A 21,033-nucleotide genomic window follows, 5' to 3' on the forward strand; every position below is an offset into this window, starting at 1 on the left:
GGGGAACAGCAGGCTTCAACTGCGGTGTATATCGTGTTGAAGAGGACATCACTCGGTGCACCGAACACCGGTAAGACACTCTGACCATGGTACCGTCGCGACTGGGTTGTAGCTTACAGTGAGCTTCACACTTGTATTGTAAGAAGCGTGGAACGCGGCGTCAAACCAAAAATCACTTTGTGAAAGCATCACGCTTCAGTGGAATGACCGCTCGCTCTTTGATGCGATTTCAACTCATCGGATGATCGTGCGGCAACCTGTTCAATAAACCACAGGACCCTCAACAGCTATATACAGGTGAGAAAAAATATCCGCCGCCTCCAACTAACAGCATAAGGCCAGACGCCATGTCAAAGTGAGAGATCTCTAGCAAATCTATTTGGCGTTGGTATTCCAGTCCTGGTAGTTGTTCTCGACGCTCTTGTTCAAAGTCTCGATATATGCGGGCATGCCGCCAGCCCTGCAGAGAAAGGTTAGCCCACGCCTCTACCACAAGCACAAGCACCTGGGAGAACTTACCAGTTCAGCGGCTCGACCTTCTTACCCGGAATATTCGCTCCCTGGTACCATGATTTGGCCTTAGGGAACAGCGAATTGTCCCACTTCTCGTTCATCCTCCTCTGCCAATCCTTCATAGCCTCCTCCTTTGCATCGAATCTCGTGATGCCATCTTGGTTCAGCCTCTTCAGCACCTTGTCGATCCACTCGGCCTGCACCTGCACGCACGTTGGGCCGTTGCTGAACGCCGTCGGCGCCTGCGGTCCGTACAGGAAGAAGAGGTTGGGGAACTTGGTGATTGCGATGCCCATGCTCGTGCGGGTGCCGTCTGCCCAGCGCTCTTTGATGCTCTTGCCATCCGTGTCGCGGATGTTGAGTTGTGCGAGTGAGCCGGTAACAGCTGAGTCAAAAGTTAGCCAAAGTCCTCCGTTACAACACACCGGTGCACTTACCGTCGAATCCTGTGGCCAGAATGATGATGTCAACGTCGACCTGGCCGTCTTTGGTCTTGATACCGGTCTCGTTGATCTCCTCAATGGGCGAAGTCTGCAGATCGACGATATCGACATGTGGCAAGGAGACAACTTCGTAGAAGTTCTGCTCAAGCGAGGGCCGCTTGGTGCCCCATGGATGCGGCTTGTTCTTCGGTGCGAGCAGTTCGGCCTTCTTGGAATCCGGAACCCGCTTGAGGACAGAGTTACGCCAGTAGTTGTAGGCTTCGTCATTCGCCTTCTCGTCGAAGAGCATGTCTTTGTAGGTGTTTAGCCAGTAGTGGAAGCCGCCTTCCTCGATGAGAAGCTTGTGGAAGAAGGCCTCGCGTTCCTCGGGTGTGTCGTCGAAGGTGTTCTTCTCGGAGAAGTCATACGTGAAACCAGCGAACGTCGTGTAGCACTTCTTGTGTGCCTTCTCGTACTCGCCGGCCTCCTTCTTCTTCTGCTCTTCTGCCTCGTCAAGCATCTTTTGGTTCATCGGAAGGCAGTAGTTCGGCGTCCGTTGGTAGATTGTGAGATGGCTAGCGTCCTTGCCGATCTCCTGGATGGTCTGGATACCGCTGGCTCCAGTGCCGATGACCGCTATCCGCTTCTTCTTGAGGTTGACACCCCATTGCGGCCAGACGGCTGTGTGGTAGAGATCACCCTTGAACTCACCCATACCCTTGATTGGCGGAGTGTAGCGCTTTGCAGCGAAGCCAATCGCTGGGATGAACCAACGGCAGTATGTTTCGGAGCCGTCGGCACACTCAACAAGCCACTGGTGGCGGGACTCGTCCCATGTTGCACTCTCTACGTTCTTGTTGTACTCTACGTCCTTGACGATGTCCCACGTCTTCTCAACGTGGTTGAAGTAGCGCTTGAGCTCCTTCCAGCCGGCATAGCGCTCTCTGAAGGTGAAATCCTTGTACAGCTCAGGCTCGAACAGTTGGTATATCGGTGTGTCTGCTACAAAGTTAGCAGAAAGTGCGGAGAAGCGGTTAATTGGTATACTGACCGCTGTCGACTCTGGCGCCAGGGTACTGATTCCAATACCAGATCCCGCCAGATGCGGAACCCTTCTCGTAGACCTTGACGTTCAGACCCTGTTGCCGCAACCTGGAGAACTTCAGTGGACAGTCCGCATGGTGTAACGAGCTCCGACCTACTTGTGCAGAGTGGAGAAAGCTCCAAACCCCGCTCCAACGATCAAAACGTCCAACTCAGGGATGGCCTCAGATGCGGATCCCATAATTACTGAGGTCGTTCGAGGTCTGTATTGGTTCTGTGAAGTCCAGTAGGTCTAGGGGGTCTGAGCAAGTTTGCAATTACAATGATACCAGATTATCCAGATGATTCTTAAGAGACTGTGGGGAGGTTAACCTGAAGAGTCAGAGAAGATGCGGACAGACAACGGAAACCGGGAGCGGAAGCACAGCTGTATTGTACTCGAAGAGACGCGCCGCCTGCGTAGCACATGCTGGTGAAACCTTCCCTACACGAACACTCAGCCGATCTCGCCTTGCCATTCCGTGATGCACAGGATTACTCAAATCATCCTAGGCCCCTTTACTCCGGGTCCACAACCATTCCCCGCAGCAGATGCGCAACCCTGGAGTAGCCGGGCGTGGCAATCAGTGGGCAATCAGTCTCAGGGTCCATGGACAATTGCTGCCAGCACTCGAAGTCCGGGGGGTTGGGCTCTGCGAAGAGATCCGATGAAGCAATCCGACAACGACGGAAAGCTGCACCATTGGACGCCGCTGGGGATCCCACCGCCACACCCTGATAGTGCGTGCATGAACGTGGGGAGAATGCGGGGTACAAGGGCCTTGCCAGACCCATGCCTTAGTCAACCGCGTATCTGGCGATGGCTTGCGGTGCCTGGAGTCGTTCGTCTAGGTACTTATTTACCAGACCGGGGCTAGATCTAGGAGACCTGAGGCCTTTGTGTCAGCGTCGGTGGACCAGACTAGGACTGACCTGCTTTGCGTGCACGAGCAAACAATCGGTCACGACGAAACGTATCTTCCAGCGACCTACCTTTCGAGCATGCATCAAGTGAACGCAGGCGATAAGCATTTGGCAGGGTATCTCCTGAGATGCAGCGATGAAGGAACGTCGGGAGGAAGGCCGGTGCTTTGGTCGGCGCTGCAATTCGCGGCTTGCCCGTTACGGTAACCCGGTCTCTACAGACGTGCGGCTAAATTTCCCTCTCAGTCGGTTCGCATACTCTCAAGCGCTGTTCTCAATCCTGCGGCGAACACGATGAAATCTGCAGCGCGACGGTCAGCGAACCGCAGCTGAGTTTAGATGCCCAATTGGGAAGACCTGAGCGCCGACTGTGCCTCCTCTTTGATGATCAAGGGGCTCCTCCGCCTCAACCGTGGCTATCGTCTCCCTTCCAGCACGTTGGCTGTTTCTGCCATTCTTGTGACAATTTGTATCAGAGGTAGTCATGTTGAGTCGAGAACTAATTCCGCTTGAGGCGAGATGCGAAACGAAGGCTGGTACCGAAGCTCGTAGTCCCCCTATAAAATCACTACCTTCTAGTACCGTTATGGTCATAGCGGTTCCCCAACACAATCCACTTCCATACGGTATCCCTTACATCTATCCACGATACGCTAGAAGGCATTCGACATTGCTAGTTTTACTTGTACTTCGCGATCTAGCCTTCCTTCTCCCTATTAGTAGATCACACGCCTGATGCCTCTGCCACTTTGAACCGATATTTCCATTAGGAAGATCTAGACGCCTACTCTCCACGAGACCAAATAAATCCTCCGCCCGGACTATAGGCTGTCCTTTTCCTTCGTAGAACGTCAACCGATTCTGCCATACTCATAATTACGTGCATCAGCAGCCGCGCACCAAAGCATATCTCCTAAGAAGGATCGAATTTCACTCGGGGCGAACAGCATCGATGCCCGTCATCCCCCGGTAAAATCACCACCTTTCTGTAGCCTCGAGCATACTTAACTGATTCCTTCCAAGATTGTGGATAGTGGCAGTTCGAAGGACGCGAGACGGTGTATATCGAAACAAGACTTTTGAAGTGAACTTAGTGAGATGAGTGGGAAGCTTTGTATACATACAAACGTGTAGAACGTGTGTACCACGTCGCCATCATGAGACGAGCTCTCGTAAGCCTGGTTGATTTACAGATCTACTACACTATGGTACAACAGTATACAGTGATGTATTGCGGAAGAAGAGAAACAACGCAACCATGCCTTACTGTCCTTTCTTCTTCTTCGGAATCACAAAATTGACCGTGCGTCCGCGCCTGGCCACAATAATCTTCGTAGCTTCCTCTAATCTGACGCTCCCATCCGCACTGAAGAACCTCCTGCCATCTTCCGTCGATACGATCTTGCTAACCACCCAATCCTCCAAGCTCTGCTCCGCCCCAGCCTCCAGCAGTTCACCTGGGGGCACGGGGACCTTCGTGGCGAAGCGCAATTTCCCGTTCACTTGAACCGCGCAAGGCTGATCGCGGCTGGAAAGCATTCGGATTGCATCTTCGTCAACGGCTGGAAAGCCAGAATCAAAGATGGAACTGCGGAGATTGGTATCCTGGGAAGCTTGCAAAACCTCCCAGCACTCCTCCGCAAAGGCTGGACAGACCGGTGCAAGCATCTGGAGCAGCTTGCTCGTAGCATCGGTGAACAAGCGCGAGCTAACGCCCTTATCGGCTGGAGGTCGACCAGTGGAACTGCTTGCGAGTGGAAAAGGAGTCACGGATGCCAATGCGTTCGTGAGCTTGGTCAAGTCCGAAATTACGGTGTTGAGTGTATATGTCGATGAGAGGGACGTTGTGACGGACTCGATGGTCTTCTGCGTCGTCAGCCAAAGCTCAGCCTCGGTATCTGACATCTCCTCCGGGGTGGGACGATGAATTTCACTTGGCGTGCACCCGCTGGCTTCATGCGCAACTCGCCAGATTCGGTTCAACCAGCGCTGGATGCCAACGATGCGGTCTTCCTCCCACTCCAGGACTTCGCTCACGGGAGCCTGGAACAGCATGTGCGCTCTGGTGGCATCAGCACCGTATTTGGCTATAGTGTCGCCTGGGTCAACACCGTTGTGCTTGCTCTTGGACATCTTCTCAAAGCTAACGTTCGGCTTCTCTCCAGTAGCTTTGATCTTCGGCGAAGCAGGTTCTGACAAATCGACTTCTTCGGGTTTCAGAAAGCGTCCGGTTGCTGGATCCGTGTAGGTACGACCGTGTACCATGCCTTGGGTGATGAGACGCCTAAACGGCTCGCCCCGGTTTTTCGGGCCGCCGCCACTGGGCCACAGACGCGTTGTCGCGAGGAACTTGGAGATGAAGCGCGCATACAAGAGATGGAGGATTGCATGCTCAACACCACCAACGTATAGGTCTACGGGCAGGTTGGCATCGGCCGCCTCGGGTGAGACAGGATCTTCTTTGTTGTGCGGATCGGCAAAGCGAAAGAAGTACCAAGAGGAATCCATGAAGGTGTCCATAGTATCAGTCTCACGCTTGGCCGGATGCTGACATTTTGGGCAAGGGGTGTTGACCCAGTCGGGAATGCTGTCGAGAGGATTGCCGCCTCTTCCCTTGAACTGACCAGGCTCTAGCTGGGGTAACTTGACAGGTAGGTCGACCGTGGACACTGGAACTGGGCCACATGACTCACAGTGAATAATGGGAATGGGTGTACCCCAGTATCGCTGCCGGCTTATAAGCCAATCTCGCAGACGCCAGTTGTCAGTTTGCTCAGCATAGAGGCCCTGTTCCTGGAGTGCACTGATGATTTGACGGATGGCGTCTTGAGAGGTCAACCCGCTGAATGGCCCCGAAGCCATTGTCAAGATGCCCTTGTTTTCGTTGACTTCATCGTTCTCGCCTGGAACCAGGAACGAAGAGGCCGGCGAGCCATCCGAGGGCCCAATGACCGTCAAGATCGGTTTGCGGCCTTGGTTTTCTCTCCAAAAAGCATGGTCACGGCTGTCGTGACCTGGCACGCCCATGACTGCGCCTGACCCATAGTCATCGAGCACATAGGGTGCGACGTAGACCGGTAGCGGCTCTTGCACTTTCGTGGTGGGGCCCGCAAAACCTGACAGAGGACTTTGGGCATGTATACCTGGAAGTAGAAAGCCGGCCTTGGAGTCCGGAGGCAGTGAGGGTGCGTCGTCAATGAAAGCTTGCAATTCCGGTAGCAACTTGGCCATGCGTGCTACGATAGGGTGGCTCAACGATAGTGCAAGATACTGTACGCCGAAGAGCGTGTCTGCTCTAGTGGTGAAGGTTTCGACAGCTGGCCATGAAGCTTCGCCCGCATTGCTGATGACTTGGAACTGGATCCTAGCGCCTTGAGATTTTCCAAGCCAATTCTGTTGCTGTGACAGGACTCGTTCTGGCCACTTGTTGTCTTTGCCGAGAATCTCTAGATCATCCAAGAGAGCTTCTTTAAAATCGGTGATGCGGAGGAACCACTGTTTGAGCTTAATCTTCTCGACTTTGGCTCCGGATCTCCAGGAGAAGCCGTTGGCATCGACTTGCTCGTTTGCTAGAACAGTTTGGTCAACCGGATCATAGTTCACAAGCGATTCGGCTTGATATGCCAGGCCTCGTTCATGGAGAAGGAGGAATATGCGTTGGGTGTGCTTGTAGAACGAAGGATCACAAGTCATGAATTCCTGAGCGAAGTTGTCTATCAGCGCTATGTACTGCAACAGTGATTGCCATTGCCGTGCTAGGCAAAACAAGGCCCACCCCACGTACCCGGTCCCAGTCCCAGCGTCCGTTCATGGCCGACAGCTGCTCCTTCATCTTCGCAATGTTCTGCACAGTCCATTGAGCCGGGTCCACCCTTCTCTCGATTGCCGCATTCTCTGCCGGCAAGCCAAAGGCATCCCAGCCCATCGGGTGTATCACATCATGCCCTTGCATATGCTTGAAGCGTGCCAGGACGTCTGAGATGGTATAGACGCGAAGGTGACCGAGATGAAGCGTGCCAGATGGATACGGGAACATGGGCAGGACATATGCCTTTCCTTTGCCCCTGCTCTTGCCAACGTCTCGTTCCGTGGATGCCTTCGCAGACTCCGCCCATCTCTTGCGCCATTTCGCGTCAATGCCCTGGAGGTCGAGACGTGCCGAAGCTATGGAGGCTGCACGGCAGGTGTTATCGAAGCATAGCGGGCGTGCGAGCGGTCTCCGAGACCATCGCCAACCTGCAGTGTACAGACTGCGAGCTTTCATCAGCTACGATGGGCATCCAAACCAGCTTTCCGTATCATTGTCGTTGCTGATGTTGACGGTGAGGTTGCGCGAAGAGGGTAAATGCAGGCTTACTCAGTATTGTTTGCCACGTATTGTATGTATTCATTGGACTCAAACCGGCGTTTCCTCATGAGCAGCTCCTCGACATCAATTTACTCCAACAGCACTGTATATAGAAGGTCCCACCCGTTGCTATTCCGAAACATACCGCGACGCACCCAATGGCTTCCTCCAGCTCGAGCGACCTATAACTTCGAGTCTGAGCCCCGAACAATGTCCCGCCCAGGCTACTCTAGCCATGGGGCCTCCTCCGCACACCCACCACGCGACTCCCTCGAACTCGCATCCCTTGCGTCCTCCTCGCCCGCGTCGACACCCCGGGCCTCCATACATTCCGCCGACTCGTCTTCTATCGGCACGCCTTCCTCCCGCAAGCTCTCTTTCGACGACGAAGACCCCCTATCGTCCTCCAACGCCGCGAATGGCGGTGACAGACCCGGTCACCGAATGCGCTCCTACTCCGTCTCCTCCGCTTTCGACTTCGCCTCGAACCTCTTCCCGCTCACTTCGACCGCCGGCGCGGGCTACACCGCTCTTGGTGCCCCCAGCACCCCTGGCCTTGAGTCCGGCGGCGCGCTGAATGGTGGAAGTCTGGAGAAGAACAAGAGCCTGACATACCTGAATGGGCTTTCGCTAGTCGTCGGCCTGATCATCGGCTCGGGGATCTTCTCTTCCCCTGCGCAAGTAAACAAAAACGCCGGTTCGCCCGGTGCATCCCTCATCGTGTGGGCGGTGGCCGGCGTACTGGCGTGGACGGGGGCAGCAAGCTATGCCGAGCTTGGGGGTGCAATTCCGCTAAATGGTGGTGCACAAGTATACCTGAGCAAAATCTTTGGAGAGTGGGCTGGCTTTCTATTCACATGGTGCGCGGCGTTTGTGCTTAAGCCTGGGAGTGCGGCGATTATTGCTATCATCTTTGGGGAGTACATTGTGCGCGCCGTCATTGGCGCAGACGCGGTCGATGCTAGCCCATGGATCAACAAGGGCGTTGCTTTGGGAGGGCTGGCGCTGGTCACCGCGCTTAATTGCATTTCCACCAAGCTTGGAACTAGGAGTGCGGATGTTTTTATGATCTTCAAATTCGTGGCATTGCTTGGAGTGACGGTCACAGGCATTGTGGTTGCTGTTACTGGATTTGCATGGAAAGGAAAGGCGAGTGACGATTGGAAAACTCAAGGCTGGTTCGAGGGCACCAATACCAGCGTCAGCAACTGGGCGGTTGCGCTATACGCAGGCCTATGGGCGTTTGATGGGTGGGACAACGTAAGTTTGCCTATGTTATCTATGCTACCCAAAGCCAACTCCACCGCTTCGCAAACCATCAGACTGACACATTGCGCAGGTCAATTACGTTACCGGCGAATTCATCAACCCTACTCGCGACCTTCCTCGAGTAATACATACCTCTCTACCTCTAGTAATAGCGTCCTACATCCTGGCCAACGTTGCCTACTTCTTCGTGTTACCACTCTCTACGATCGAGTCCTCCAATACCGTAGCTGTCGCCTTCGGCCACCAGGTCTTTGGTCCCATCGGCAGCCTCGTCCTCGCACTCATTGTGTCAGGCAGTTGCTTCGGCGCACTCAACGCCACCACTTTCACCAGCGGACGACTCGTATACGCCGCGGGCAAAGAGGGCTACTTCCCTGAAATCCTTGGAAAGATTGGATTCGGCAGTCGCGGTGGCGTCGTGCGTCTACACTCTTCTCGAGCGTCTCGCGCGAGCGGCAGCAAGATGGCAAGACTTATTGCTGACGACGCCGGCCTCTTCTACACCCCCATCAACGCCATGATCCTCAACGCCTCTCTAACTGCCGCATACGTGGCTGTCGGCGAGTTCAAGACCCTGATCACGTTCTATGGCGTTGCGGGGTATACATTTTACTTCTTCACCGTGCTGGGGCTCATCGTGCTGCGGGTGCGCGAACCGGACCTGGAGAGGCCGTACAGGACGTGGATCTCGACGCCGATCATCTTCTGCTGCGTCGCGCTGTTTTTGCTGAGTAGGGCTGTGATCGCGGAGCCGGCACAGACGCTGATGGTGCTAGCGTTTATGGCGGCGGGACTGCCCGTATATTTCTGGAGGGTAAGAGGCAGAGGACGGGAAAGGGGTGAGAAAGGGGTTGGCTGGAGGTTTTGGAAGAGATGGGGGAGGGCGCGATGAGTTACTGTAAAGATAAGCAACACGTGATAAGCATGAGTTTGGAACTGAAGTTCAACAGTCATCGCTCCGTGGAGCTTCCGTCGCCCATGCGTCACAGGTACTAGTCGAGCATACGGCGCGAGACGAAGCGCTGACACGGCACCCGCCACCAACCCCCTATTAGATCATCGCCAACTTACGAATGACGTGAGCTACAGTAGCCAAAGCATCTCCGAAGCCTTCACCTGATGCCTCGCCGCCTGCATTCGTCACATTAACTGCGCCTGGCGATGAGCAAGTTGTTGATCACAGGGTATCCACTGCCACAGCCAGAACAGCTCGTGCGAGCGTATCTCGTCAGAGGGTTTACAGCGGACCGTGGTGAAGACTGTGGCGCTGTTCCGAACCTGTCTAAGAGCTACGCATATAAACTGTCTTCCTGCTCCCATACCTCCTCATTTCATCATACAGCTTCAGAACTCAGTTGGACTACTTCGAATTCGAATCTACACACATCCATCCTCCACTGCTCGACCGAGTCGCTTTACCGATATGCAGAACTTTCCACTCAGACCTTCCACAATGAGGAACATGCACCCCACGGACTGTCACGAAGACTATGAGCCCCTTCTCGAAGAGGCTCGCAGAGAGATCCTTAGTACGGCAGTCACTCCACATGGCTCATGATCTTGGCGCTAACAAGAAACAGCCAACGCTTATGTTCTCTACGGCGGCAACGTTGCAATCTTCCTGTGCGGCGAACGTAACCAAGAGGGACAGCAGAAGTTCCAGGAGGACAGGAAAAGGCTAAAGGACCAGCTGGAGAAAACCGACCCGACGGACGTGGTAACCGAGATGGCCTTGATGCAGGAGATGGACCATAGGGCCCATATAGAGCAAGCCGCCCGTAGATACCCGGGTTTGAAGTCCTACGCCGTTCTCGCTCGCCGTAAAGTGTTCCGTGATGGGCGGCCCTGCCAGCTTGAAGTCCTCCTGGAAGGTCCGCGTGTTGACGGTGGGCCGTATGAGGCGATGCAGCACCTGTTCGGAGAAACCATGGTCTTGATGGGTGAGAAGGTGCAGGATTGTCGTGGTGCTGGCGGTGATGCTACAGTCTCCGAGCCTAAGTCTTGATTGCGGAGCAGAGGTGCGGTTTTGTAGTCACCTGAAGACAGCACCGCGGGGTCTGGAAGTGTAGAATACGATGGTTATACTGGCGGCTCTCCTTTCCGTAGGTCTTAGTCTCTTTCTAAGAAATAAGGCTTTCAATACTGAATCCTCACATGGCAAGGCCCTGACAGTGAACCGTAGTGAAGGCTGATGAAGATGACCTTCGTTTGCAATTTTCCAAACGTGCTAGCTGCAGTACATGTAGAATCTTTCTTCGCCCGCGCATTTCCTTCCGCCTCATTCAACATAAGGAACCCGTTGGGTTGCTTTCAAGCCACAGCTTAAGTCAAGGTGTGTTCTACCACTTCACTGCTGAAGTGGCTCCTCATCCTGACTGGTAGTGTGGTAAATAGCTTCCTCAGGTCCTCTCCTCGCAACCCCCAACGACGTCCGACTCGAAGCCGACCTTCGATGTCCGCGAACAACTCCTCGGTAGGTCTCCCATGCCACAGCTGTGCAAGGTCCTGAATCTAACTGCATACAGCTCACGGTAGACTACTCTATCGCAGCGACGTTGAAGTCCTCGTTTACAAGAGGGGGGGACTGCGGTTTCTACGCCTTACTCGTCAACAAGACAAGCGCCACTTCTTTCTACACCGGGGGCCCCCGAGGTCATGCCACGCCGGTGGATGCCATGAACGGTCTGTCGGAGCTTACGGCGGAGCTCCTGTATGACGAGACGGAGCGTGGTTGCTGGCGGCCTGTGACACTTTGCGCGGTGTAGCGGATGCTTGGAGATATTCTGGAAGTGCTATGAAAGGAGGAATACGATGGTCGTTCTGGCGGCTCCGTGCTCACATTCGGTCATGGTTCTTCAGAACGTTAACTATGTGTCTCACATGACCTTGATTGAGACTACATCTCTGCTCAAAAAAAAAATCCGAAATAAAACGCTTCCTGCTGCTAGCCTGTGTTTCCAATAGCGAAGCGGACCGAACGCAGCGCTCAGCTACGTTCTAGTGAATCCGCCTTTGAAGTCTCTTCCTGCACCCACACTTCCTCACTTGCTCACTTCAACCAAGCCTCCGTGAAGTTACGCATAGCATAGAGCTTCTGAATCGGCACCTAGCTCTGACCCTGTTAGTCAATCAGTAGACGCACCTCCCAATCCTCTCTCCCGCAACGCTACAAGATGGCGACCGTCGATTATCCGCCGACGCCCACTTTCAACGTTCGCGAACAACTTTGCGGTTCGTGTCACACCACTCATGTCCAGCTACATTCCAGTAGTAATAAATTCAGCGCAAGCCACAGCCCTGTACGGCCGGACTCAAGTACTCGTCTGCAGCGAGGAAGACGAAGCAAACGTCTCAACGTTCTACGCCGTCATTGCCCGCGACGACACCCGCGCCTACGAGTGCGAAGTCATTTTGCAGGGCCCGCGTGGATGCGAGACGCCTGCCGAAGCGATGAACATTCTGCTGCGCGTTACCATGAAGAAGATGAACGGACATGTGAAGCATGCGAGGGAAAAGAAGCAGAAGGAGTGGCTGGAATATGAGGAGTACGAGGAGGAGGAGAACCGCCTTATCTCGGAAACGGCGACATCCATGCGTGAAGGACGCGGATATTGACATCCGGCACCGGTCAACCACGCCATAATTCTGGGCCCATGTCGCAGTTTCTGATCAAAGCAGTATGGCGGTCATTCTGGGCGCCTCCTCCTTCGTCCTTAAAGCGTGTCTGGGGCATTCCAGGACAGTAAGACTATGATAGTCAGACTTGGATAATACGAGGTCTACCACTTGCACAAGATCCCAGCTTGGAGAACTGTTTTGATTCATAGCTTCCACACTCTCCAGCCTTTCAAGTCTAACTGGGATAAGACGCCTCCCAAAGGACCTTGGACCTCTCTACCATCTGCCCACAGCTTTCTGCCTGCCCAGTACTCGATAAAGCCCTCTGGTCCAGATACCAGCAAGAGTCTCGTTCCTTTCAGTGAGCGCGGTTGCAGTGTCGCCGGCTGTAGAAGCTTCGATACGTGGCCCGGCTTGATGAAGCTCTTCTCCTCGTCCACAAAATAGTCCACACTCAATCCATTACCCGAGCTTGACTTTGACTGCTCCCTGAGCGCCTCCAACTCCCTCACAATGCGGCCTGGTTGCGTATCCTCGCCTCTGTAGTCTTCTATGACCACCGGCTCTTCCAACCCAAACAGACTCCTCCAGCCAGATAACCTGCCCGGCTTGATGACATCAGAGCTATCGCTTTTGGCGCCCATACAATCTTCCTTCCTCCTGCTGGCCCACAGTATGTGCATCCTCGTTTCCGGTCTGGCAGCCAGCGCATGCGCAACCTGCATCGCAGGCGCTATCCCCGTTCCTCCAGCGAGGAACACGACCTCCCTCACGTCGTCTGGTATCTCTAGCTCAATGTTCGGCCCTCGTATCTCGACGGCAGAGCCTTCCGGCAGTCGGTGGAGGAACGTCGATACCTCCCCATTGTGCTCTTTGCGGATGAGGAGGCGCAGATTCCCGTAGTCGTCCTCGGTTTCCGAACCAGCGGGTGTAGTAGGCGGCAGCGGCGTATAAGCGCGTGCAATCTGTAGCTGCGGCTGCTTCACCTGTATGCTCCAGACAGCTTTTTTCCACACATCCTTGAGGTCATCGGGCTCGGCGCGCGCTGTGTTGTGGCGGAGGGTGAAGATACTGCTGGTTGAGGACACGGGTTCTTTGGAGACTATCGTGTAAGGCGTGAAAGTATGCGGGTTTAGCGACGAAGACTCGGATTCTGCTGGCGAGGTCCACTTCCGGATTTGCGCCCCGACGGGGATGCTTGCCGCGAAGACGATGAGGAGACCAGCTCGGGGCCGGAGGAGGACCGGACGGATCCAGGACATTCAAGTGTTTATGCCTCCGGTTGCTAGCGAAGGGCGGTCCAGTGCTATCTTGAGGCGGGCGATTGAGGATAGGTAGTAGTGCGAGTCCGAAGGTGTCCATGACGCCCTCGCCGTTCCTTCTGCCAAGACATCCCGTAAATTCGAGTATAGACAGATGCTCTTCGAACCAGCAATGCTCAGTAGACTACGATCGCGGACGATTGCCGCTTGAAACTACATAGCAAGGGGTGGTGGATTGAAGCTGCATTATAAATTCTTGAAACTGCCTTTGACGCAGCACTATGGAATTGGTCTTGGCTGATACGTGTTCGTATAGATTACTTATACAGTGCCCCTCTAAATCCTATGATTCCGTGCTGTACGGTGTTTCCAGTCCGGACCACCATAAGAATACGTCTTCTGTGCAATTACTCTTACAGTCTCAGAATTTTGCTCCCCTGTTCAATGCCACCTCGGAACATCTCTTTAATCACCTTCCCGTTCAAGATGGTCTCCTTAACAATACCCTCAACATTCCCGGGACCCACTCGACCGTACCAAACGCCTTTGCCCGCCAGTGAATTCCACTTCATTGAAGGCGGGATGTATATGATTACGTTTCCGGCATACTTGTGTCCACCAATATGGCTGATCAATCCAACCCGCGCTCCTGGTGGATCGCTCCCATTGCTATTCTGAGGCAAAGATGGTTCAGTCCTGAGTTGCAATCCCTCCGTCTGAAGCTTGTCTTCAAATTCAGCTTGCAGTAGCGGCCCCAAAATACCGCATCGCTGATCTCTCCCACCATGGCCGCAGATCAGAACTACTACATCATCCACCGGTTGGACGCCAGGAAAGTCCTTTTGTAGCCGCGGGTCTTGGACAAGGGCCTTTCGCTGCGGCTCCGCCAGAACGCCATGAACTGGGTGGAGCTGGGATGGCAGGACGAATGCCTTGAGAAAACTCTCAACCGCCTCTGGAGCTGTCCCAATCTCGGGCAAGTAGCGGAAGCTCGGAAACAGGTATGCAGACGCTGTATCTGGAGTGGATGTGAATGGGGCGAAGGACGAATTGGTAAGCATGACATTATGGAACGGCTGCAAACAACAATCAGCATGAGCTTTCGTTCAACTGGCAGCAGCGATAAACCAGGAGGGTAACGAACGACGAACGTCACTATATTTCCCACCTCTACCAAGTAGCCCTTTGACTCGTTTCGCTAGGACGGCACCTTCGTCGTCCTCGATCCGGCTCGTCCAGTCGCTGCGGCCTGTGGATATGAGGATCTGCTCGGCGTATGGAGCCATGGTTCCATTGAGAGGCTGATGCCGGTCAATCTCAAGCCCAGAGGGCATCAAGGGCATCGACCGGCATTTACATGTTGGTGCCGGACAAGAATCGACGACGGGAAACATCGGCGGTATAGGTATGCGGAGGCGGGAAGCGAAGCGGCGGCCGAGCCGTGCAGAGGCGGTTCTTGCTATGGATGCGCTACATCTTGACAACATTTCGAGAGCAAGCGTGAAGAGTTGCTGGGCTTCGTGTTTCGTAGTTTAAACATCCGCCAGCCGTCTTATCAGATCTTTATATTGCCGATGTCGGCTTCTTCGCACGCCGATCAGCCTGCACGTGACCCTGCGACAATATCTGATACCCACCTGCATGTTGTCGAATCTTCAGCCATTGAAGGTTTATGCCTCGCCTATCCACACGGCTGCTACTCCGCGCGCGAAGTATACATACGCTTCTTCCCCTGCTTCTACGGACTTGTCGTGACTTACGGTCCGCTCAGAATGAGCTACGATGGCTGCGAGGACATGCCTTAGGGGCTAGAAAAACTGTAGCTGGACGGCATGCATTTCTTCGTCAGCTTTGCCTACAGCGAGCACGTGGAGAGCCTCTTCAGTATCTCCTTGGTACTGAATACTTTGGTGACCTTGAGATAGCTTGTAAGCCTGGCGTGTTGATACCAAGGTAATTCCGACCTCATAAGTAACCCTTACGACTGTTCAATGAATGCTAACAGGTACATACAGGCAAGAGACGGCCGCGTCTGTAAGCTATCTCGTTGAGCAACTGTGCGCGGGCTCGCAAGTACCTGAAGCGCTGAGCGTGCTAGATCTGTGCACTGGGACCGGCTGCATTCCGTTGCTGTTTGCAAACGATCTGACCAGGAAAACTCGCAATCTCAATCAGCTTGAGGTGTTAGGTGTAGACATCTCAGCAACGGCTGTCAGATTGGCTCAGTCTAACCATGAGCGCTTCAGGGAACAGGCGAACACCAATGGATTGGGGTTCAACACAGCTCCAATCACTCGCCCACCAGGTGTAAAGGCGGACTCCCAAAGAGACAAACAGAAAATCACATTACAAGTACAGTTCGTACGTGGTAATATTCTTCAAGCAGAATCAACAGCAAAGGCCAACGTTCCGAGCCTTACGCATGTGCTGCAAGACGTCGGCCGCACGCGTTGGGACATCCTCATTTCTAATCCACCGTATATCTCTCCTGCAGCATTCAACAAAGACACCGCCCGGTCTGTTCGTAACTTCGAGCCGAAGCTGGCACTAGTTCCTCCAGGTTTGCCAAACAGATCAGATGAGGAGCAGGGAGACCTATTCTACCCTCGTCTACTCGCCATAGCGGATGATGTGCAAGCAAGGATCGTGCTTGTCGAAGTTGCGGACCTAGCCCAGGCCGTCCGAGTCGCGAAATTTGCCGGCCAAACAGGCTCATGGGACGGCATTGAAGTTTGGCGCGACGATCCGTCCGCTACATGGACTGAAACAATCGAAGGCTTCAAGATACGAGGTAGCGGTAATGGACGTTCTGTCTTCCTATGGAGAAGAGAGGCTGCATGTTGGCTCCCCTTGAACCTGACAAAGTGGTCAAGGTAAAATGGTTCGACATGTTCCTTAAATTGATGGAACATCTAATGCAGGGACTGATCATCCAGGTCTCTGAGCTGAGAGTGTACTCCAATGGAGGGCGTTCGACGGGCGCGCAGAACAGAACGATGTGTCTTCGTATCGCAGAGCGGTCCGCTCGTTCTTGTCACATAAGAGGACAATCTCAATCAGGATCTCGACGTGGAAGGGGGCTCTTCCTCAGGAGCAGCCTGTGCGGGAACGTCCGTGGTTTAACAACACACAGCAACCCTACGGGAAGACAATGCCTACAGCTCCTGGGAATCACCCCGGAACAACACCAAGGCACTCGGTTCCTAACCTGCGTGGGTTGGGGCTGCGTTCTTCAGCGGAATTCGAGCCTGGTTCGAGAAGGCGGCCAATGCCAGTCTGCTGCAGCGCTAGACAGGACGGCAAGGGTCGAGCGTTACTGACCGTGCTGACTTGGGCAAGGATCTGATGAGGATCCCAGTTGACGATCGGCGCTAGGGTTCCGTGCCGCCTCCGCATCGCACTGAGGCGCACCAGCTTGGCAGTCGTCATGCTTATCGCGCACCAAAGCTCCATCATCAGCAGTCCGAATAAGCTAAAACCGAGATCAAGGCCCTGTCCGGAGGCTGCATTAGCGTGGAGGACTTGTCAAGACGAGGCTCAATTCCATTGGTGGAGGCAGGCACTTCACCAATCTGCATCTCGCACGCCCAAACGTGTGCGGCAGCGCAGCGGCAGACAGCATCAGAAAGCCCGCCCAGGACTGATGTACAGTATCTGATCATAGAGTGACGTCGACCAAGCTGCTACCTCCTGGGTGACGGGACTACTGCATTTAATGACCATCGCCCTGCGTAGTAGTCTCGCGCAAGTCATCCTATCCAATCCTCCACATAGTCCTACCTGTAGTCACAATGCGCTTCACACTGCTCTCTATTCTCGCTCTCTTCCTGGCGTTCGCCGCCGCGGACTTGGACGTCCAAGGCTGGCTTCACAAGGTAAGCCGCTTTTGGTTTCCTTTCCTCTTCGATTGCTGATATCTGCCAAGCACAAGCCCGACCGCAATTTCCGCCGTCAACAGACCCCCTCGGGAGACCTGATCGCCCCAACCTCTCTAGCAATAACCGGTGTTGGCTCCATCACCCTCTCAGAAACGTCCGGGAGCTCGGCCTCCAGCACAAGCTCGTCGAGCTCCGGCTCGGCCACAGACATGTCGTCCATGACAGCCAGTACCTCGGGCGCTGGAATTGCCCCGGTTACGAGCAGTGCGGAGGTCGGAGGTGGCACTACATCCGCGGCGGACCAGGCTATTGAGGCCAGTGCTACGAGCGCGGGTCTTGCCGCCCCGACTGGCGCGGTCAACGTCGCTGCGTTGATGGGGGTGGGTGCCGTGATGGGGTTGATGGTAAGCCTGCCGTGCTAGCTAGTTCAATCAGAATTTTGGACTGACGAGGGTCGATTTGTGGCAGGCATGACAATCTCGAGGATGCAACCAGCGTTCAAAGCTGTTGTAAATTTGGCACAACCGAGACATGGGCGATGGAGTTCACGACCTAGATGTATCTTTTCTGATAGCAAGGCTTTGATTGTACCTACAACTATTGACAGTTCACGAATTCAACGTGCGCTATGGTGATACATTTATTGAATAGACCGCGCTCGGCACCAAATTCAGACCTAGAGTTCTAGGCTTGAATGAAGCAACATAAGCAGCCCAAGACATGATTATCAATACAAACCTACCTACAAGCACAATCTTATGCACCTGTCTGAGTTGATCCTGGAAATTTGAACTTGAAGGAACAGATTAACAGACCCATAACCAATGCGCCCCGCAAAGACCAAGGACATGCACAGACCGAGATACAGCTACTATACAAGAGATGCCTTGATGCATGCAACCCTTGCCCGATCTATCAACTTCCTCCAATCTTCGCCTTAACCCAGTCCACCAAGCCCCCCTTCGCAATAATCTCTTGCACGTTCGGCGGCAGCTCCCCAACCTTCTGACTCCACGTCTCCCCGCCCTCCCCCTCCTGCACAGTAACCGTGCTCCTCCTGACATCCCACTCAAACGTCCAGCCCGTCCTCCTTGTCAGCGCCTTCTCATCCGCCCTCGCCACCGGCCCAGGCGGCGGGGTGTCTAGACTCTGCCTGTTCCCCTCTGGCTCCTGTATCTGCTGCTGAGGTGACGAGGATGACGAGGACAGGGGTGCAGCAGGGTTAGAGGACCCAAACGCCTGCCGTAGCCGCTGGATCAGCTTAGGCACCTCCACGCCCATCAGGGCGTTGTTGATGCTGTTCCTGCTGAAGATGTTGCCGAAGCTGCCCGCGACGACGAGCGGGATGCCCTTTGCGAGGATGGCGGTCGCGGCTTGCTCGCGGGAGGAGCCGCAGCCGAAGTTGAAGCCGCCGACTAGGATGTCGCCGGCTTTTGCAGTCCTGGAGAAGGAGGGGTCGTAGTTTTCCATGCAGACTTGTGCCATTTTTTCGCGGGTCACGTCGTCCTGGTAGGTGTATTTGCCGGGGTAGATGGCGTCGGTGTTGATGTTGTCGGCGTCGCAGTAGACGATTTCTCCGCTGACCTTCTCGGGGAAGCCCGGTAGAACTTCTGTCAGACCTGTTGGCGGATCCGATGCTGAGGGATTGCTCTCGGTGGCTGGAGTTGTTGTTGCGCTGACGGCTTTCTCGCCTTCAGCAACCATTTCCTCTGCGTCCCTGATGATTCTGTCAAGCGCGTCCTCAATAGTAATCATCCGATCCTCGTCCCTGATCCCATCACCTTCACCTCGCTGAACACCCGACCAGCCCTCAGGCTTCTCATACCAGCCCGGGCCAGAGATCTTGCCGTTCAGCGCACTAGCCGCAACTACTTCCGGAGATGCGAGATACGCCTTGGCATCCGTGCTGCCCATCCGGCCTTTGAAGTTTCGGTTGCTGGCGCTGATGCCCACCTCACCCGGCTCCAGCAGTCCCGTGCCGAGACCGATGCACGGGCCGCAGCCAGATGGTAGAGGCTTCGCGCCGGCTTCTAGCAGCGCTTGCCAGTCGCCTTGCTCTTCTGCTGCTTGCTGCTCCGGCAAACTTGCGGCGGCGATGTAGAAGTTGACACGGTCCGGAATCTTGGGGATTTTGCCATTGTTCGTGGCCGCAGCATCCTTGAAGACTTTCGCTGCGGCTGCGATATCTGACCGGCGAGAGTTGGTGCAAGAGACAAGGTAGGCTTTGTTGATGTTGATGGATTGGCCTTGGAGTTCTTGGAGAGGCGTAGCTACTTTTACAGAGTTCGGTCCGGAAACGTAGGGTGAGAGCGTGGAGAGGTCGAGATAGAGTTCTTTGGCGTACGTTGCGCCTTTGTCTGCAGCTACTGGCGATTCGAAGAGGGCATCGAGAGCAGCGTGGCCGAACCTGCTGGCAGTGCCCTTGTCCTCTCCGAGACCTGCAGCGCCGAACATGGCTGCTTCCGTCGCCCTTCCTCGCAACCAACCTTGTAGAACGGAGTCAATAGGGAAGAGACCGGCCAACGCGCCCCACTCAGTGGTCATGTTTGCAATGGCGAGCCGGTCGTCCACAGGGAGGCTGTAGAGTGTCTCGGGCGATCCGGTGAATTCGATAGCATGATTGAGCACCTCATCGTTGTTGAACAGGCCGCAAAGCGCTACAATCACGTCCTTGCCCGTCACGCCTTTGGGCAGCACACCCGTGAACGTAACCTTGGCGATTGGCGGTATCTGCCACCATGTCCTGCCGGTCGCCCATATGCTCATGGCGTCGGTCCGCACCACAGGAGTTCCCAAACACCCAACACCGCCATACATGTTGCTGTGACTGTCCGAGGCAACTGCAAGTGTGCCTGGCCAGGCATAGCCCTCCTCGACCATGATCTGGTGTCCGATGCCACGACCAGCTCCGTAGAACACGATGCCCTGCTTCTTGGCGAACTCCTCAATCTGCCTGTACTTCTTGAGGTTGGCCTCGCTCTTGTTCTGGACATCGTGATCCAGTGTCAGGACCATCTGGTCGGGATTGTGCACTTTCGACGCGCCGATGGACATGAACTTCAACGCAACCGGCCAGGAGTTGTCGTGGGTCATGCATTTGTGGGGTTGCAGGGTGACATAGTCGCCGGATCTGACGAACTTGCCTTCAGGGAGGTCCACGGCGTATCGCTGGACGATTTTCTCGGTGAGGGTCTGGGGGACTGTAGGTCTCGAAGGGGCGGAATTCAGGAATGGGAGGAAGGAGGAGGCGGTGGGGTCCTCGCGCTGAGTATGGAAGACTTCGGCCTGCTGCCGCCGGCTTGAGGAGGAGTGTAATCGAGTCGGATGTGTCGATGGACGACTACATAGCCGGGGTGCTACTGAGGCGCATCGCAACGAAGGCGGGACTGCTCGACGCTGCAGATGGGTTAGCTACAGTAGCAGTTTCGCGCAGCCTGTTGAGTACACTTGGGAGATATCAACACTCACCAAGCCTGTCCTGGCTGCCACCAACCTCCCCGCGCGCGCTGTGGGTATCATAGTTGGCTGTTGCAAGCTCCTGCAAACTTTGGCTTGGCTGCTGTCTCTCCAGATTTTCTTCCGCAAGCGAGCGGAGCGAAATCGGCATTGGGGGCTACGAGGCTAAGTACGAGTCACCGTTTATTCTTATTTAGCCACCACATATCCCAGAGAGTCCTCTTACAATCACCCCCAGACCGCTGAATACATAACATCTC

The 21,033-nt window shown here is 54.7% G+C and overlaps 10 protein-coding genes across 10 annotated transcripts; 5 read left to right on the plus strand and 5 right to left on the minus strand.

Moving 5' to 3' along the window:
- Positions 1–375: 375 nt before the first annotated feature.
- W97_00796 (uncharacterized protein) lies at positions 376–2,220 on the minus strand (the record flags this gene model as incomplete). The annotated part of the gene is made up of 5 exons (XM_007778708.1): positions 376–460; positions 520–898; positions 951–1,937; positions 1,987–2,087; positions 2,138–2,220. The coding sequence occupies 5 exons, from the start codon at positions 2,218–2,220 to the stop codon at positions 376–378; spliced, it is 1,635 nt and encodes a 544-aa protein (XP_007776898.1).
- A 1,985-nt stretch (positions 2,221–4,205) lies between these two features.
- On the minus strand, positions 4,206–7,206 carry W97_00797 (leucyl-tRNA synthetase; the record flags this gene model as incomplete). Its single annotated transcript, XM_007778709.1, has 2 exons — positions 4,206–6,641; positions 6,727–7,206. 2 exons carry the CDS (start codon positions 7,204–7,206, stop codon positions 4,206–4,208), a joined length of 2,916 nt encoding a protein of 971 aa, XP_007776899.1.
- Positions 7,207–7,500: 294 nt separating this feature from the next.
- W97_00798 (uncharacterized protein) lies at positions 7,501–9,451 on the plus strand (the record flags this gene model as incomplete). Its single annotated transcript, XM_007778710.1, has 2 exons — positions 7,501–8,550; positions 8,630–9,451. 2 exons carry the CDS (start codon positions 7,501–7,503, stop codon positions 9,449–9,451), a joined length of 1,872 nt encoding a protein of 623 aa, XP_007776900.1.
- Positions 9,452–10,012: 561 nt separating this feature from the next.
- W97_00799 (uncharacterized protein) lies at positions 10,013–10,564 on the plus strand (the record flags this gene model as incomplete). The annotated part of the gene is made up of 2 exons (XM_007778711.1): positions 10,013–10,088; positions 10,140–10,564. The coding sequence occupies 2 exons, from the start codon at positions 10,013–10,015 to the stop codon at positions 10,562–10,564; spliced, it is 501 nt and encodes a 166-aa protein (XP_007776901.1).
- A 1,244-nt stretch (positions 10,565–11,808) lies between these two features.
- W97_00800 (uncharacterized protein) lies at positions 11,809–12,174 on the plus strand (the record flags this gene model as incomplete). The annotated part of the gene is made up of 1 exon (XM_007778712.1): positions 11,809–12,174. One exon carries the CDS (start codon positions 11,809–11,811, stop codon positions 12,172–12,174), a length of 366 nt encoding a protein of 121 aa, XP_007776902.1.
- A 206-nt stretch (positions 12,175–12,380) lies between these two features.
- On the minus strand, positions 12,381–13,439 carry W97_00801 (uncharacterized protein; the record flags this gene model as incomplete). Its single annotated transcript, XM_007778713.1, has 1 exon — positions 12,381–13,439. The coding sequence occupies one exon, from the start codon at positions 13,437–13,439 to the stop codon at positions 12,381–12,383; it is 1,059 nt and encodes a 352-aa protein (XP_007776903.1).
- Positions 13,440–13,852: 413 nt separating this feature from the next.
- W97_00802 (uncharacterized protein) lies at positions 13,853–14,725 on the minus strand (the record flags this gene model as incomplete). The annotated part of the gene is made up of 2 exons (XM_007778714.1): positions 13,853–14,515; positions 14,591–14,725. 2 exons carry the CDS (start codon positions 14,723–14,725, stop codon positions 13,853–13,855), a joined length of 798 nt encoding a protein of 265 aa, XP_007776904.1.
- A 355-nt stretch (positions 14,726–15,080) lies between these two features.
- Positions 15,081–16,316, plus strand: W97_00803 (uncharacterized protein; the record flags this gene model as incomplete). The annotated part of the gene is made up of 2 exons (XM_007778715.1): positions 15,081–15,151; positions 15,455–16,316. The coding sequence occupies 2 exons, from the start codon at positions 15,081–15,083 to the stop codon at positions 16,314–16,316; spliced, it is 933 nt and encodes a 310-aa protein (XP_007776905.1).
- A 914-nt stretch (positions 16,317–17,230) lies between these two features.
- W97_00804 (uncharacterized protein) lies at positions 17,231–17,739 on the plus strand (the record flags this gene model as incomplete). The annotated part of the gene is made up of 2 exons (XM_007778716.1): positions 17,231–17,314; positions 17,365–17,739. 2 exons carry the CDS (start codon positions 17,231–17,233, stop codon positions 17,737–17,739), a joined length of 459 nt encoding a protein of 152 aa, XP_007776906.1.
- Positions 17,740–18,232: 493 nt separating this feature from the next.
- W97_00805 (homoaconitase, mitochondrial) lies at positions 18,233–20,924 on the minus strand (the record flags this gene model as incomplete). Its single annotated transcript, XM_007778717.1, has 2 exons — positions 18,233–20,703; positions 20,786–20,924. The coding sequence occupies 2 exons, from the start codon at positions 20,922–20,924 to the stop codon at positions 18,233–18,235; spliced, it is 2,610 nt and encodes an 869-aa protein (XP_007776907.1).
- Positions 20,925–21,033: the final 109 nt, after the last annotated feature.

Source organism: Coniosporium apollinis (genome assembly GCF_000281105.1).
Source record: "Coniosporium apollinis CBS 100218 chromosome Unknown supercont1.3, whole genome shotgun sequence".
Taxonomy (NCBI): Eukaryota; Fungi; Ascomycota; class Dothideomycetes; genus Coniosporium; species Coniosporium apollinis.